General features: G+C 38.5%; 1 protein-coding gene across 1 annotated transcript; it reads left to right on the top strand.

The window, feature by feature from the left end:
• Positions 1 to 113: 113 nt before the first annotated feature.
• daxx (death-domain associated protein) lies at positions 114 to 12,341 on the top strand. Its single transcript, XM_014977759.2, has 11 exons — positions 114 to 426; positions 1,617 to 1,867; positions 3,655 to 4,098; positions 4,208 to 4,339; positions 4,980 to 5,096; positions 5,199 to 5,430; positions 6,269 to 6,417; positions 6,647 to 6,791; positions 7,501 to 8,017; positions 8,163 to 8,298; positions 10,000 to 12,341. Exons 2-11 carry the CDS (start codon positions 1,634 to 1,636, stop codon positions 10,057 to 10,059), a joined length of 2,166 nt encoding a protein of 721 aa, XP_014833245.2. The 5' UTR covers positions 114 to 426; positions 1,617 to 1,633; the 3' UTR covers positions 10,060 to 12,341.
• Positions 12,342 to 12,442: the final 101 nt, after the last annotated feature.

A 12,442-nucleotide genomic window follows, 5' to 3' on the forward strand; every position in this document is an offset into this window, starting at 1 on the left:
GTAAAGCACGTTTACAGCGAAATGGTACCCCAAATAAAACTCTCAGAATAACAGCCCCTATTCATCCGTCCAATAACGGGCCGTTTTACTCATTGTGTTTGATGTATCCACCAATCAGAGCCTTGGATGTTTGCCGTAGTTTAGCGGGTCTCGACTTGACAACATAGCCAAGTTTACAAGCAGTGTGTGTACATGTAGCAATTCTGATGGGATTTAAATATTATATTGTGTATTTATTTTATTAGTTAACTCTACAATACACAAATATCAACACGGTTTTTGTAGTTTAGTACCGCCTCTCTGCCAGAGTATGTTAAAATGCTAACTAGCTGCTAATGCTAATATGAGCTAACTGGGAGCTTTTTATTCTATGCTGGGAAGCGGTTTCTGCGTTTATTGTCATCTCAAACAGCTCCCAAATAACAGGTGAGTACATTATAATGTGTCCTAAACGAGCTTTATCAGCGGTACATTTTGTCTAGGTAATGGTTGTCTTTAAGTCTTCCACCAGTTTCACTTTTTAGTAAAGTTTCTGTTTCTTATTCTTCAACTGTATCTATCTGTTTAATGTAACTGTCTCTGGGGTTCTTATTATTATTGACCTCACTGTCGTTCTGACAGAAATGTTTAATTAGCTATGGCTCCCAGAGTAAACAGCTTATAAACCTTTTTAAATCTCCATAACCACATTCACTCTTGACTCTATAAAAACAAGCAAAAATGTTCTGCAGCATATTGAGTTTGCACACTGTTGAAACTGAGTAATTAACTGCATAGAGATTCACACAAGTTGTTTTACGCCAATCTACTATGTTTACTCTTTAACTTCCTGTACTTATTTGAGCTAAGATGATGTGTATATTTTTGTTTAAATTAATTTTGCTGCTCTTTTGAAAGAATAAATATTTTAGGAGATGCACCAACCAGGCTGCAGGTTCCTTCATAGAGTTGGTAGTTTGAATCCAGTCGGAAATAAGGAATTACAAAGTATACAGACTTATTGTGTCTGGTGTTTTAAGAAATTCAGTAACAAAATCACATTTTATTTTTGTTTTAAGAGCTTAAATGCTGGGGATTATGCCTCTCAATCTGCACTGAAAACTAAAAAAATATGGCACTAACTTTAGATTTGTTTCATAAAACTCTTAGATGTTGCCTTATGATGCTTAACAAATGATCTATCATGAATCTTCTGCATCATTTATGGTCAGTTTAGATGTTATTTAAATGACCTATAACAGTTATGTAAGTTAGTTAAAAGCTACTGTACAAAAAACAGCAGAGAATAATCTGCCTTTAAACTAAAAAACTTTAAGATTTTGTTTTTCTCCTCTCATTTAGTTATTTACTAATGTGAGTTCTTAATAATTGACAATATGAACACTATTGACAGTCTATTTAGTTAGTAATCACAATAATTACACTCTAGGATGGACAAACTGTACCATCATTAGTGTTGTTTCCTAAATAAGGAGGTTCAGAGATGTATGCCAACCATCTCAGAATGTTATTGTCAGCCTGTTATTATTGAATTCAATAATATGATGCTTGCTTGGCATTTTGCATTTTACTGTTGTGTTGATAATTTTCTCCCTTCTTTCATTTTCTGGATCCAGAACCATTCAGTACTTCCATGGCGGTGGCTCCCGCCTCGATGGCCGATAAGATCATAGTCCTTGATGATGAAGATGATGATAATGATGTAGAGCAGCGACCTCAACCTTCATCATCTGAGCATCGGGCCAGAAATGTGTCACCACCTAAAAATCAGCATCTGGTACAGACCCACATCACACAGTCACCTTTCAGCTCAGCGAAGAAGATTGCAAAAGCTCTGCAGGTCGAGAACCAGAAGCTGTTCGACGAGGTGAGAAAAAGTTAAAATACTTTAGTTTTTATTCTCCATGGAGGTTTAATTAAAAGCTTTTATTGTTACTGTACAGGTGCATGACGAAAGTAGAACAGCTGCCACTGAACAATGCTTGTAAATATTAAAAAAATAATAACAGAATTCATTAGAGGAAGGTGTTTATATTATGTGGTCAAGTTTTTAGTAAGAGGTTCTGGTGGGTCAGCAGTTTAGAGGAAAAAACTTCAAGCTGTTTGTTTTTCTAACCGACTCTTTAATAAAACATTGCTGTGTAACATGTTAATATACAAATATGTGTGTAAAAAGTTTCATTGTTTTTAAAGCTGTTTCTCCAAGGATGTGTGCATGTTAGTTAGAGATGCTTTTTACTGTGAATGCAAACAAAAACTGACTTCATCTCCTCTCATCTGTCTGGTTGGACTTCCTGTGAACTAAACAGTCTTTTCCATATTTGGCCTGTAGGATATTAGGACAACATCCAGTATGCAAAGATGTTGCAGCGACAATTTATTTGTGATTAACAGAATTCAGCTTTAAGTTAATTCCAAACAAACTAATTATGAATGACTAAAAAAAGCTGCTTCCTGCTACATCTGATGTTTTAGAAAAGAAACGCATGACTTGTAGTTTCTTTAATGACTTCACCAGAACGTCTTGATGACGATTTCTGCTGCATTAAACAAAAAGAATCACCAATAATATTACTGGAGAACAAAAATGTATCTAGAAACAGTTATTGTAGTCTGGGTAGTTCTGTGTTATGTTATTTATGAACTTGGCCAATATTGTGCAGCTCTATTTCATAGGTAACCGTTTGTATAATTTCCATCTATTTGTCATTCTAATTTATTAAAATGCTGCTGTCAGGAAAAGCTTTGTTCTGATCAGGATGTTAGCAGAGTCCTTAAACACAAGAGGAAATCTACTTTAAAAACCCAAACTTTTTAAACAGCTGTGCTCCATTTTACATCATTTAGTCTTGATTTTAGTGATTTTAGTGTTTGCTTTTTGTTTTTCAATCATATGTTTTAGTCATTAATGAATCATCATCGTGTATTCATTGGAAACACTTGGGTCACATATTCTGTTTTTAAATAGTTCTGTAAATTAAATGACTTGATTATAAAATCCCCACATGAATAACCTTTAACCTCTAAGATCAGGTTGTTTTGTTTTATGATAAAAAATCAGTTTCTGCTTCAAACGCCTCTGCAGGGGTGAATAATTAGTAACTCTGTCTCTGATTGGCAGATTTAAATTAGGACTTTTAAACTGTTCAGATGATGCACTGTGTGTTATTCCAAATATTTTTATTACATTGTTGTCTAGTTATTTTATTTTATTTTTTCATGAATTTGGTGAAAATCTTTGTTTTCTTTTGCTGTTTGAAATGATTTTGGCCACATGAGTCAAATTCAAGGTTTATTGGCCGAATCCGGCCCACCGCAGCTATTTATGTGGCTGTTATTTCTAGAAATTTAAGACAACAGTTGGGTTCTTAGGTATTATCAGTCAGATCAAATCAGTTTTTACTTGTACAGAGCCAGATTACATTAATGTAAAAAGATGTTAAATATTATTCAGTTTAAGAGGCATTCACTGAATACAGACAATGCTAAGATGTTTTAAGTATTTTAATAGTTTTATTAATATTTTATCCCACCATCGTCCCTTTAAGGAAATTCATGATCTTGAAGAGGACCAAAGTGAAATTGAGTTTGAATTTATTGAATTTTAAAAAACAGTTTGAAGTTCTCCTGTTCTTTCCTTCCTGTTTGCTCCAGTTTGTGCAGCACTGCACTCCTCACACCAACGACTGCCCAGAGGTCCTGACCTTCCTCCAAACCAAACACAGCAAGGCCTGTCCGGACTACCTCTGCTCCGTGGAGTTCAGGAACGCTCTGGGTCAGTGTCTGACTCAAGCTCAGGGCAACGTCGCCAAGATATTCGTCTACATTAACGAACTGTGCACCGTGCTGAAGCAGCACTCTGTGAAGAAGAGGCAGACCCTCAGCAAGGCGGAGCCCTCTGCTTCTGAGTCAGGAAGTCATCTGTCTACCTCTGCATCGCTCAAAAACAAAGATAAGAGGAAAGGCAGGACGGGGGAGGAGGAAGATGGGGTTCAGTCAGAGGAAGAGGAGCAGCCTTCCACCTCTGGAGAGCCGGGAGAAACCAGAGAGGAAAAGCCAGAAGCTGACAGGAAAGCCAGGAGGGCGCTAAGGAAACAGGTCAGATCTGCTCCTAAACACGGCTGCATGAAGTAACTTTTTATTTCAGAAAAGTGAATAAAAAGAACGAAAAAGAAACAAATTGTTTTTGTGTGTGTCTGAATTTCAGATTGCGTACCTGGAGAACCTGCTGAAGCTCTACAACGATGAGATCTACCGGCTGCAGCAGGCGGAGCTCAGCTTAGATGACATGGAGGCGGAGGACTCCACCTACATCCAGGAGCACAAACTCAAACGGAAGGTCTGCAGACATTTAACAGATTCACTCACAGATTCAGGCTGCAGTCACAGCAGGTCCTGATGCTCAGTTCCAATGTTTCACTTAAGTCAGATTTTTTGTATGGTCGTTCATACTGCTAATTAAATCCGACCACAATTTGACTTCTGTGTGAACGGTTTCAAAGCGACCCGCATGAGCAGAAGAAAATGTTTACATCACACCAGGACATTGTTTATGGAAGCAATAGTGTATGGAGAACAGTACAACAGTATTGTCACAAGATCATAACAAGACGAAGGAATCTAATAAACATGAAGCCCAACTAAAGCAGCAGCTTTTTGTGGAGCATTGACTGTAACTTCTACAGGGAAACTGTTGAATGTGCAGTCAGAACCAAGAGTGTCTGATGGTAAAACAAACTTCTGTCATAAGTTTGTAATCATTGTTTCTGTCCAGATTGTCTGGATTCTTCTGGTGCAGAAGTTTGTCTCACATCAGTGACATAAAAACAATCAGAAGTGGATTTTTCTGTGGGGCTTGAAAAGTTTATAACTGGGCCGGTCAGGCTGCCATGACAAGTGGGATGTTGGTCACATCTGGGTCAGAACAGTGGGTTTGGTTTGTTTTAAATCATGTTACTACATCTTTTCTTCTTCTGCAGATGATGAAGATTTATGAAAAGCTGTGTGAACTGAAAGGCTGCAGCTCGCTAACAGGCCGAGTGATTGAACAGAGGATCAGATACGCCGGAACCCGCTACCCAGAAATCAACAAGCGGGTGAGCTGATTGAAATCATTTCATCCAGAAGAAATCCTACTGACTGATAACCTGGATTATAATCCCAGTTCCATTAGTAACGGTCCGGTTTGTGCTGCACAGATTGAGCGCTTCATCAACAGCCCAGGGACCCACAACAGCCCTCCAAATTACTCAGACATCCTGCATCAGGTGGTGCGAGCAAACAAGCGCCACGGCCTTTGTTTGACCGCGGAGCAGCGGGAAGAGGTCGCCCGCGAGGCGTTCACGGAGACGGGGAAACGCGTGCAGGAGCGGCGCCACCTGGACCTGGTCTACAACTTCGGCTCGCGCCTCACAGACACCTACAAGCCTGGTGAGACCCGGAGTTAGTCCTGATGTCTGGTAGAGCAGAAGAAGAAGAAGAAGCAGCAGCGTTGGTGTTTCGTTTTTCATATCAGCACAACGGAGAGAAACTGAGTTTAAATCACGATTTCCATGAAGAAATGAGTCACAGTTATGGCCAGAAATGTCTTTATTAGCAGCATTAGCTGTTTAAGAATTAGGGTTGTGTTATTACTGCGATGTCAGAGCAAACTATTTGTGTGAGGAATCACTTGGAATATTTATGTCCATGATAAAAGGATCTGATGTAATTATTAACCCTTACAGCAGGAGTTCACTGGATGTCTAAATCATTGGAAAATCATTTCCACCGGCAAATAATAAAATCCCAATAAAAGGAAAAGTTTTTCTCTGTTTTGATTCAAAGCTAATTAATCCATCAAAGATTTAATTTTTCTTATATCTTCAGATGATTTTCTACTTATAAATTTATATATATTTTGGTCAAATGCCTTTTCTGCAGGATAATTTGAATCTTTATCTGACTTCCTCAACCAAAATGACTCTGTTCCCTTGTGTTGCAACAAGGGAACAGAGTGACAGCAGTAAAGGTCATGCTGACACTTTTTAAGTTCATGATGCTCTTGAACTGATTGCACAATATATGAAGTCCAGTGTCTTTATGTGCAAAACGAAAAATGACCACTGGATGCAGCTGCGGCTCATCCAGCTACCAGCATCATGCAGCTGAATGCAGCTTCCTCAAATGAAAGCATTTGAAAAACATTTGTATTATTGTTGCTGTTTTGCTTCTTTTTTTTAAGTCCTTTTCCTTTCATCCTCTTTCTTTCCTCTTTTTCCCTCCGTAGCGACCGACCCGGCTCTGACGGACTCGACTCTGTTGAAGAAGCTGCGCTCCAACAGGATCGTTGCTTTATCCCGTCTGGAGGAAGTCATCGATAAATACGCCGTGCAACAGGATACGGAGGATAAGGAGAAGCTCAGGATGGACAAGGAGGTGAAGGAGGAAACATGAACATTTCCAAATTAGTTTTTAACTTTTTAATCGGCACAAGCGTCATGAAGTTTGAATGTATGGCAAAGCTGCTGTAATAACTCTAAAATGAAGAGAAGTGTTTGTTTTTTCTGATAATAGATTAGATGATGTCACATAAAGATAGAAAAATATGAACAAGTTCAAAAACAAATTTAAATCCAGCAGATAACTGAATCTGCTCTATTTCCAGAATGAAAAAGTAGGAGAGAAATCAAAGACCAAGCAGGTAAACGGCGTGGCTCAGGATGAGGAGGATGAAGAGGAGGATGAGGATGAATCGTCAGACCCGGACATAGAGGACGAGATCGAGGCCAGCACTCAGCAGCACGGAGCAGGTCAGAGTCCAGACTTTATTCTGAGTTTTAGATCAGAGAAATGACCTGATGCATGTTTTCCTGCATGAAGAGACAATAAGACATGTTCAGTATCAGTAAATGCATAAACATGCATGATGTCATGGGAAATTTCACTTTTTAATTCATTCTTTTCAAAGCATCATTTTGACTTAAGATGAATCATTTTGCACTGAATCAAACTTTGGCATCATGAAACATTGATTTGATCATTTAAACCTCTGTAACCATCCAGTCCACAGGTTGTTCTCATCCTGCAGGAATCTGCATGAAGGCTCTGGATCGGTTATTAATTCTGTCAACTTTAGGAACAAAACTGATTCATATTTTCACAGTGAGGTTCTGTCTGTTTTCTTTTTCAGTTTTTCAGTTTTTCTCTAAGCTACCCATTAAACGGCAGCATTGCTGTTACACTTCCACATTTTTTATTGTAACACGTAGAAAGGAGGATTTTTGCTATTTTAGTGGATTTCTAAAACATGAGATCATAGATCCATGTAGAAGATGAATATCTTGTTCAGTAAATCTTTTTTACTTGCAGCATATCAGCAGAACTCTGAACTAGATGTGTATCTGTTTGCAGCCACTGGATTAAGAACAGTTCATTCTGAAAGGAGTTCGAAATGCGCTTTTATCTCAGAATGATTCAGTGAGGTTCCCTTTAATCACTTTAAAACACTTCTCTCTGTAGAGGATGATGACGATAATGAGGAAGACAACGATAACGAGGCAGACGAAGCCGTCGACGACGCCGACAACAAGGAGGATCAAACTTTGGACGAGACCGGAAGCACAAAGGATGAAGACGATTCGGCGTCCGATGAAACTCAGATCTCCCCGATGTCCGACATCCGGTCGCCTAGAGACAGCCCCAGCCAATCAGAGTCCATGCAGACCGACGAACAGCAGCCGTCAACCAATGGGAGCCCAGCGGCTCTGCAGCAGTCTGAGGACTCGTCCAATCAGGCGTCAGGCGTTCCTGTAACAGATGACCCCACAGCTCTCCCATCATCCCCTGCAGCAGCAGTAGCCAATGGGAACCCTTCGCCGGAACAAAAAACCGTCACAGTGGAACAAAGCGACACGCAGACGACCAACGGCACGTATCCAGTTCCCAGCCCAAGAACCACGAGGAGCCAGAAGAGGAAGAGGGAGGAAATGATGTCATCAAACTCCAGAAGCACAAAGCAGAAGATGAGTTATGACAGGTAGGATGAAGATGGACCAGAAGTATTTAAATCTTAGGAAACATTCAGAATAAACTGTCAGGAAAATGTTCCATAATTTGAGCAACACTTTGTTTTATTTTGATTCACTTCTGATTCTCTACGTTTTGTTCTTCATCCTCCTCAGCGATGCAGACATCCCTCTGGACATGGGCGTCATTTGCTGCGGTTCTCCACAGAAGGAGGAATCGTCTGCACTCGACACTCCCACCAAGAACCCGACCGTCAGCGTTCAGTCGACGCCGCCGCCCAAGAAGAACAAGGTGCAGAAACAGCTGATAAAACGAAAACACAGGAAAATAAAGGAACAAAGACTCAGATACAACCTGGTTAATGCAGAAATCATGATTATTTTACACAGTAACTCACTGAGTCGGGAGATCAGTTTGATTTATTACTTTTAATAAAGTATATTAAGAAAATCTGTCAAAATAATTGTATTAATCATTATTAGTGGTTTTGATTTGAGCTGAAATCAGAGGAACAAGGCCTGGAAACTGGACTAAACAGGAAAAGTCACGCGGCCAGTTTCACAGTATTTAAAACTAAAACTGATCAGTAATTATTGATATCGACTGATATAAAATGTTTACATGGTGATACGTTTATCAGCCGAATCGTCCAGCTCTAGTCTGGACCGTTTGGAGGAGGTCGTCTCCTTCTGGTACCAGTTAAACTCTAGAGCGTTTTGTTTAGTGATCGGACCTCCATCCGACTCAGGTGTTTCCTTCCAGCTTGAGTCAAACGCCTTCCTGTAGCCGGGTTGCATTATGGGATGCAGTAGAGTAAGCAAAGGCTGGACGTCTTTTTCTTAAAGCTCCATGATCCTTTAAGACATATTTTTAAAATCCTCTCAGTGCCTGAAATAGTAACAGGATTAAATTCTCTGTGTTTTATTAGCTTAGATCACAGCATCTGTGTTTATATTTACATCTGGTTCTTCTGGACCAGTAAACGGTCCAGATCGGTTCTGGTTCACTTGGAGTTTTCTCTGTGTGAAAAGAACCAGAACCACCAGAGAAACTAGATGTGAAAACTGTCCCAGGCTCAGTCTGCAGAACCAGCCTGCATGTTTGGTTCTGCTGATAAGAGAAACTATCATCTCTGAGTCCAGAACCTCCCAGAATCATCTTATCGACCCAGACTGTTTGTGTTGCTGCTGATAAACAGCTGCTGATTCTGCAGAGTCATTGAAGGAGGCAATAAATGCCAAATTACCCCGTTATTTACCCCCAGATAACGGCTAACAGTCTCTAGACGGGGATCAGACAGAGCTGCATCGTTTTCTGCCACATTTCACTGACACATGCTGGAGTTTCTCAGATTAAAACATTCAGTCAAATCATATTTATCAAATTATTTTATCTCCATTTCTGCTCTAATTCTTTATTTGACCCAATTTACATAAATTTGCTCCCGTTCTTAATTGTTTTTGTCTCTCATGTTATAAGAGAGAAGACAGCAAATATTTTCAATAGAAAGCAGCCGATGACTGTATTTTACTAGAAGGTTTATAGATTCCTGCTTTAATTTAAAATTCCTAGAAATGAGGATTGTAGCTTTGATTTTACAGATTCATGTCTTAGTGTTTCAGTTTTTACAATTTAAAGTGACCAGAAAGAGACACAATTAGAGAAATATGGAATAATCAGTTTGTAAACCTGCAGTCTGGGACCAAATGGTTAGGAGCTGGAAAAACCCACTTTTTTCTAGGTCAGTGAACACCTCACAGCTCCAACAGTAACAGTGAGATTTGAAATGAAATCAGAGAAAGAACGAAGGACCAAATCTGGTTTTTCTTTCATCTAGAAAGTAAACTATATTTTCAGCAGAGGAAAGGCAGCTGTTCATGTTCAACAGGAAGTGGAAGTAATTCCAGGTTTTCTATTTAAAAACGTTTTCATCTTGTAAGCTTTTTAATCTGTTTATTATAAATCTTTTTCTCTGGCTGCGTCTGTTTTCAGGTTAACGTGGCGACTCAGTGCGACCCAGATGAGATCATCGTCCTGTCGGACTCGGACTGAAAACAGGAACACGTTGATTTTCCAACGGCTCTCCTGAAAATGGGATGACCTCTGCTGACCCCAGAGAACTGGAACTAGATGATGATCAGGGTGCAGTTTCTGTTTTCTGCCAGCAGGGGGCGCTCTCTGATTGGTTTTCACTGCAGACCAGATGACACTTTGGTGGAGAAGAGGATTTTCAGTTTCTGCAGATAGGAACTCTTCATCTGATGGTGATGAAGAGGAGGATGAGGATGTGAGCTGAACGTCGGACATGTTGAGTTTTCCTCCTGGAAGGAGCTCAGTTCACAGAGCAGCTCGTCTGTTTACATTTTCTACATCAACTCTAATTTTCCTCCGCAGACAGCAGAGGGTTTGGGTTTGTATAAAACGGATTTCTGATATTAATCTTCCTGGTTTCCTGTTTGTGCTGCTGGAGGCGACAAACTGCGAGGTGATTGGTCAGATGTTTGACACAGCAGCAGAAATGCGTTAGTCTCATTTTTTCCTTTTCCATAAAAGCAGATTTTACCACATAAACAGCTTCCAGAAAACTCACATTAAAACACCAAAACAATCAAATTTCAACTTTTTTCATCAAATATTTCATTTACATTTTTAAATTGCTGTAGATTTCAGACTTTGTTCTCCCTCTATTGGTTCTTCCTTTAAAAATACGTAAAATCACATAAAAAAAATCAGGTTTAACTATGTAACACAGTCTGTGGAAGCATCTTATTGTTTAATAAAATTATATTTACTAACAGGAAGGAATATTCTCAATTTGTTTCAGCTTCTCTTTATGTCTTGCCTGCGATGGTCTATCAGGGCCTCAGCAGATTGAAAAAGGAGTAAAATTTTGCCAACAAAATCAGAAAATTTCAGATCAATCTCAGACATTTTCTCTGAAAAACAGAGACATTTCTGAGTTTGAAAAGTTGAAAATTTTCCAGAAAAAAATCTGGAATCTTGAGATGAATCTATAATTTCTAGAAAAAAACTTGAAAATGAACTTTTGGAGTTTCAAAAGTCAAAAATCCTGGATGTGGGATGTTTTTTGTTTTCTAGAAAATTTCTGAGATTCATCTAAACATTTCTGACTTTCAAGCAAATTTTTGACAGAAATATTCTAGAAATAAACTTGAAAATGTCTGGGATTAATCTCAGATTAATATAATTTTTGTTTTCTTGGAATTTTTTAACCTTTCAGGCTCAGACATTTCCATATTTTATTCAAGAAAATTTCTAGGTTTAATCTAAAAATTTCTCAATTCTTTTCTGGGAAATGCAGACTTTGTTTCTATCATCAATCTCTCTAATACACCGTGGTACTTGTGGTACTTCTCCCTTCTGCCCCCGATGCGCAGAGCATTAAAGTAGCCAACACTGCCACCTGCTGACGGATGTTTGCAGCTGAATGCTTTCACACCAAATGTTAGAAAATAATTATTCCTGGATGCTTTGCATAAATTATTCCTTAAAATCTGGTTCACAGATGGAAAGTAACAATTTACATTTTATGTTGATCCCTCATGATCTTTTAGTTCTATTAGAAATTAGACATTAAATCTCCAGAGGATCCGTTTCTTTTTTGGGGGGTTAAAATAAAAAACTTCTTCCTTAATAAAAATTGCATAATTTTTTTGTCCAGTTCAAACAGAGAAACAGCTTGAAAACATTCATTTGCTGAAGGAAGGCAGCAGAAATCACATTTTAGATTTCATAAATGATGGTTTATTTATCTAAATGAAGCTTAAATAATTATTAAAACTCGGTTAAAGATCTCAGATGGTATAAAAATATTGATCAATTCCTGTTATTTTTACCAAACGTTAAACATTTCTTCCCTATCATCAGAAATCCCTTTATTGTTTATATTTCAGGGTTTTTATTCTGTCCTGCTGAAAGAGCTGAACTTTCTGGTTTATGTGTTTTGTTTTGTTTTTGTTTTATCCCTGGAATATTTTTGAAACATATTTTTGCACTTTTCATTTTCAGAACCCGATGAATAAAGTGTAATTTATGGATCTGCTGTTGTGCGTCTGCTGGTGGGTTTGAATGGCTTCAGGGTTTTTATCCCAGTAATTCTTGTTTTTTTCTTTATTGATTAGATTTTACCTTCCAGGTGAATTTCTCTTTTTGGGGGTAAAAGCTCCTCTCAGTGTGTCAGGATGAAGATGTGAACCGTAGTGTTTCTGCTACAGACTCTCCATCTGTCCAGAGGAATTTTCTTTCATTCACTGTGAAATATTTTCCTTTTTTACTTTGATATGAAGATAAGTAATAAAAATTGCTATAAAACACTTTCTGTGTCTTTCATTCTTAAATAATGGGTGGTAGATTTTATAAATCAATGGAGGTGTTTGAAGAAAATTTACAAACTGATTAGTGATGGAGCATCTTA

This window comes from Poecilia mexicana, unplaced genomic scaffold (genome assembly GCF_051168715.1).
Source record: "Poecilia mexicana isolate PSO_F unplaced genomic scaffold, ASM5116871v1 scaffold_11, whole genome shotgun sequence".
NCBI lineage: Eukaryota > Metazoa > Chordata > Actinopteri > Cyprinodontiformes > Poeciliidae > Poecilia > Poecilia mexicana.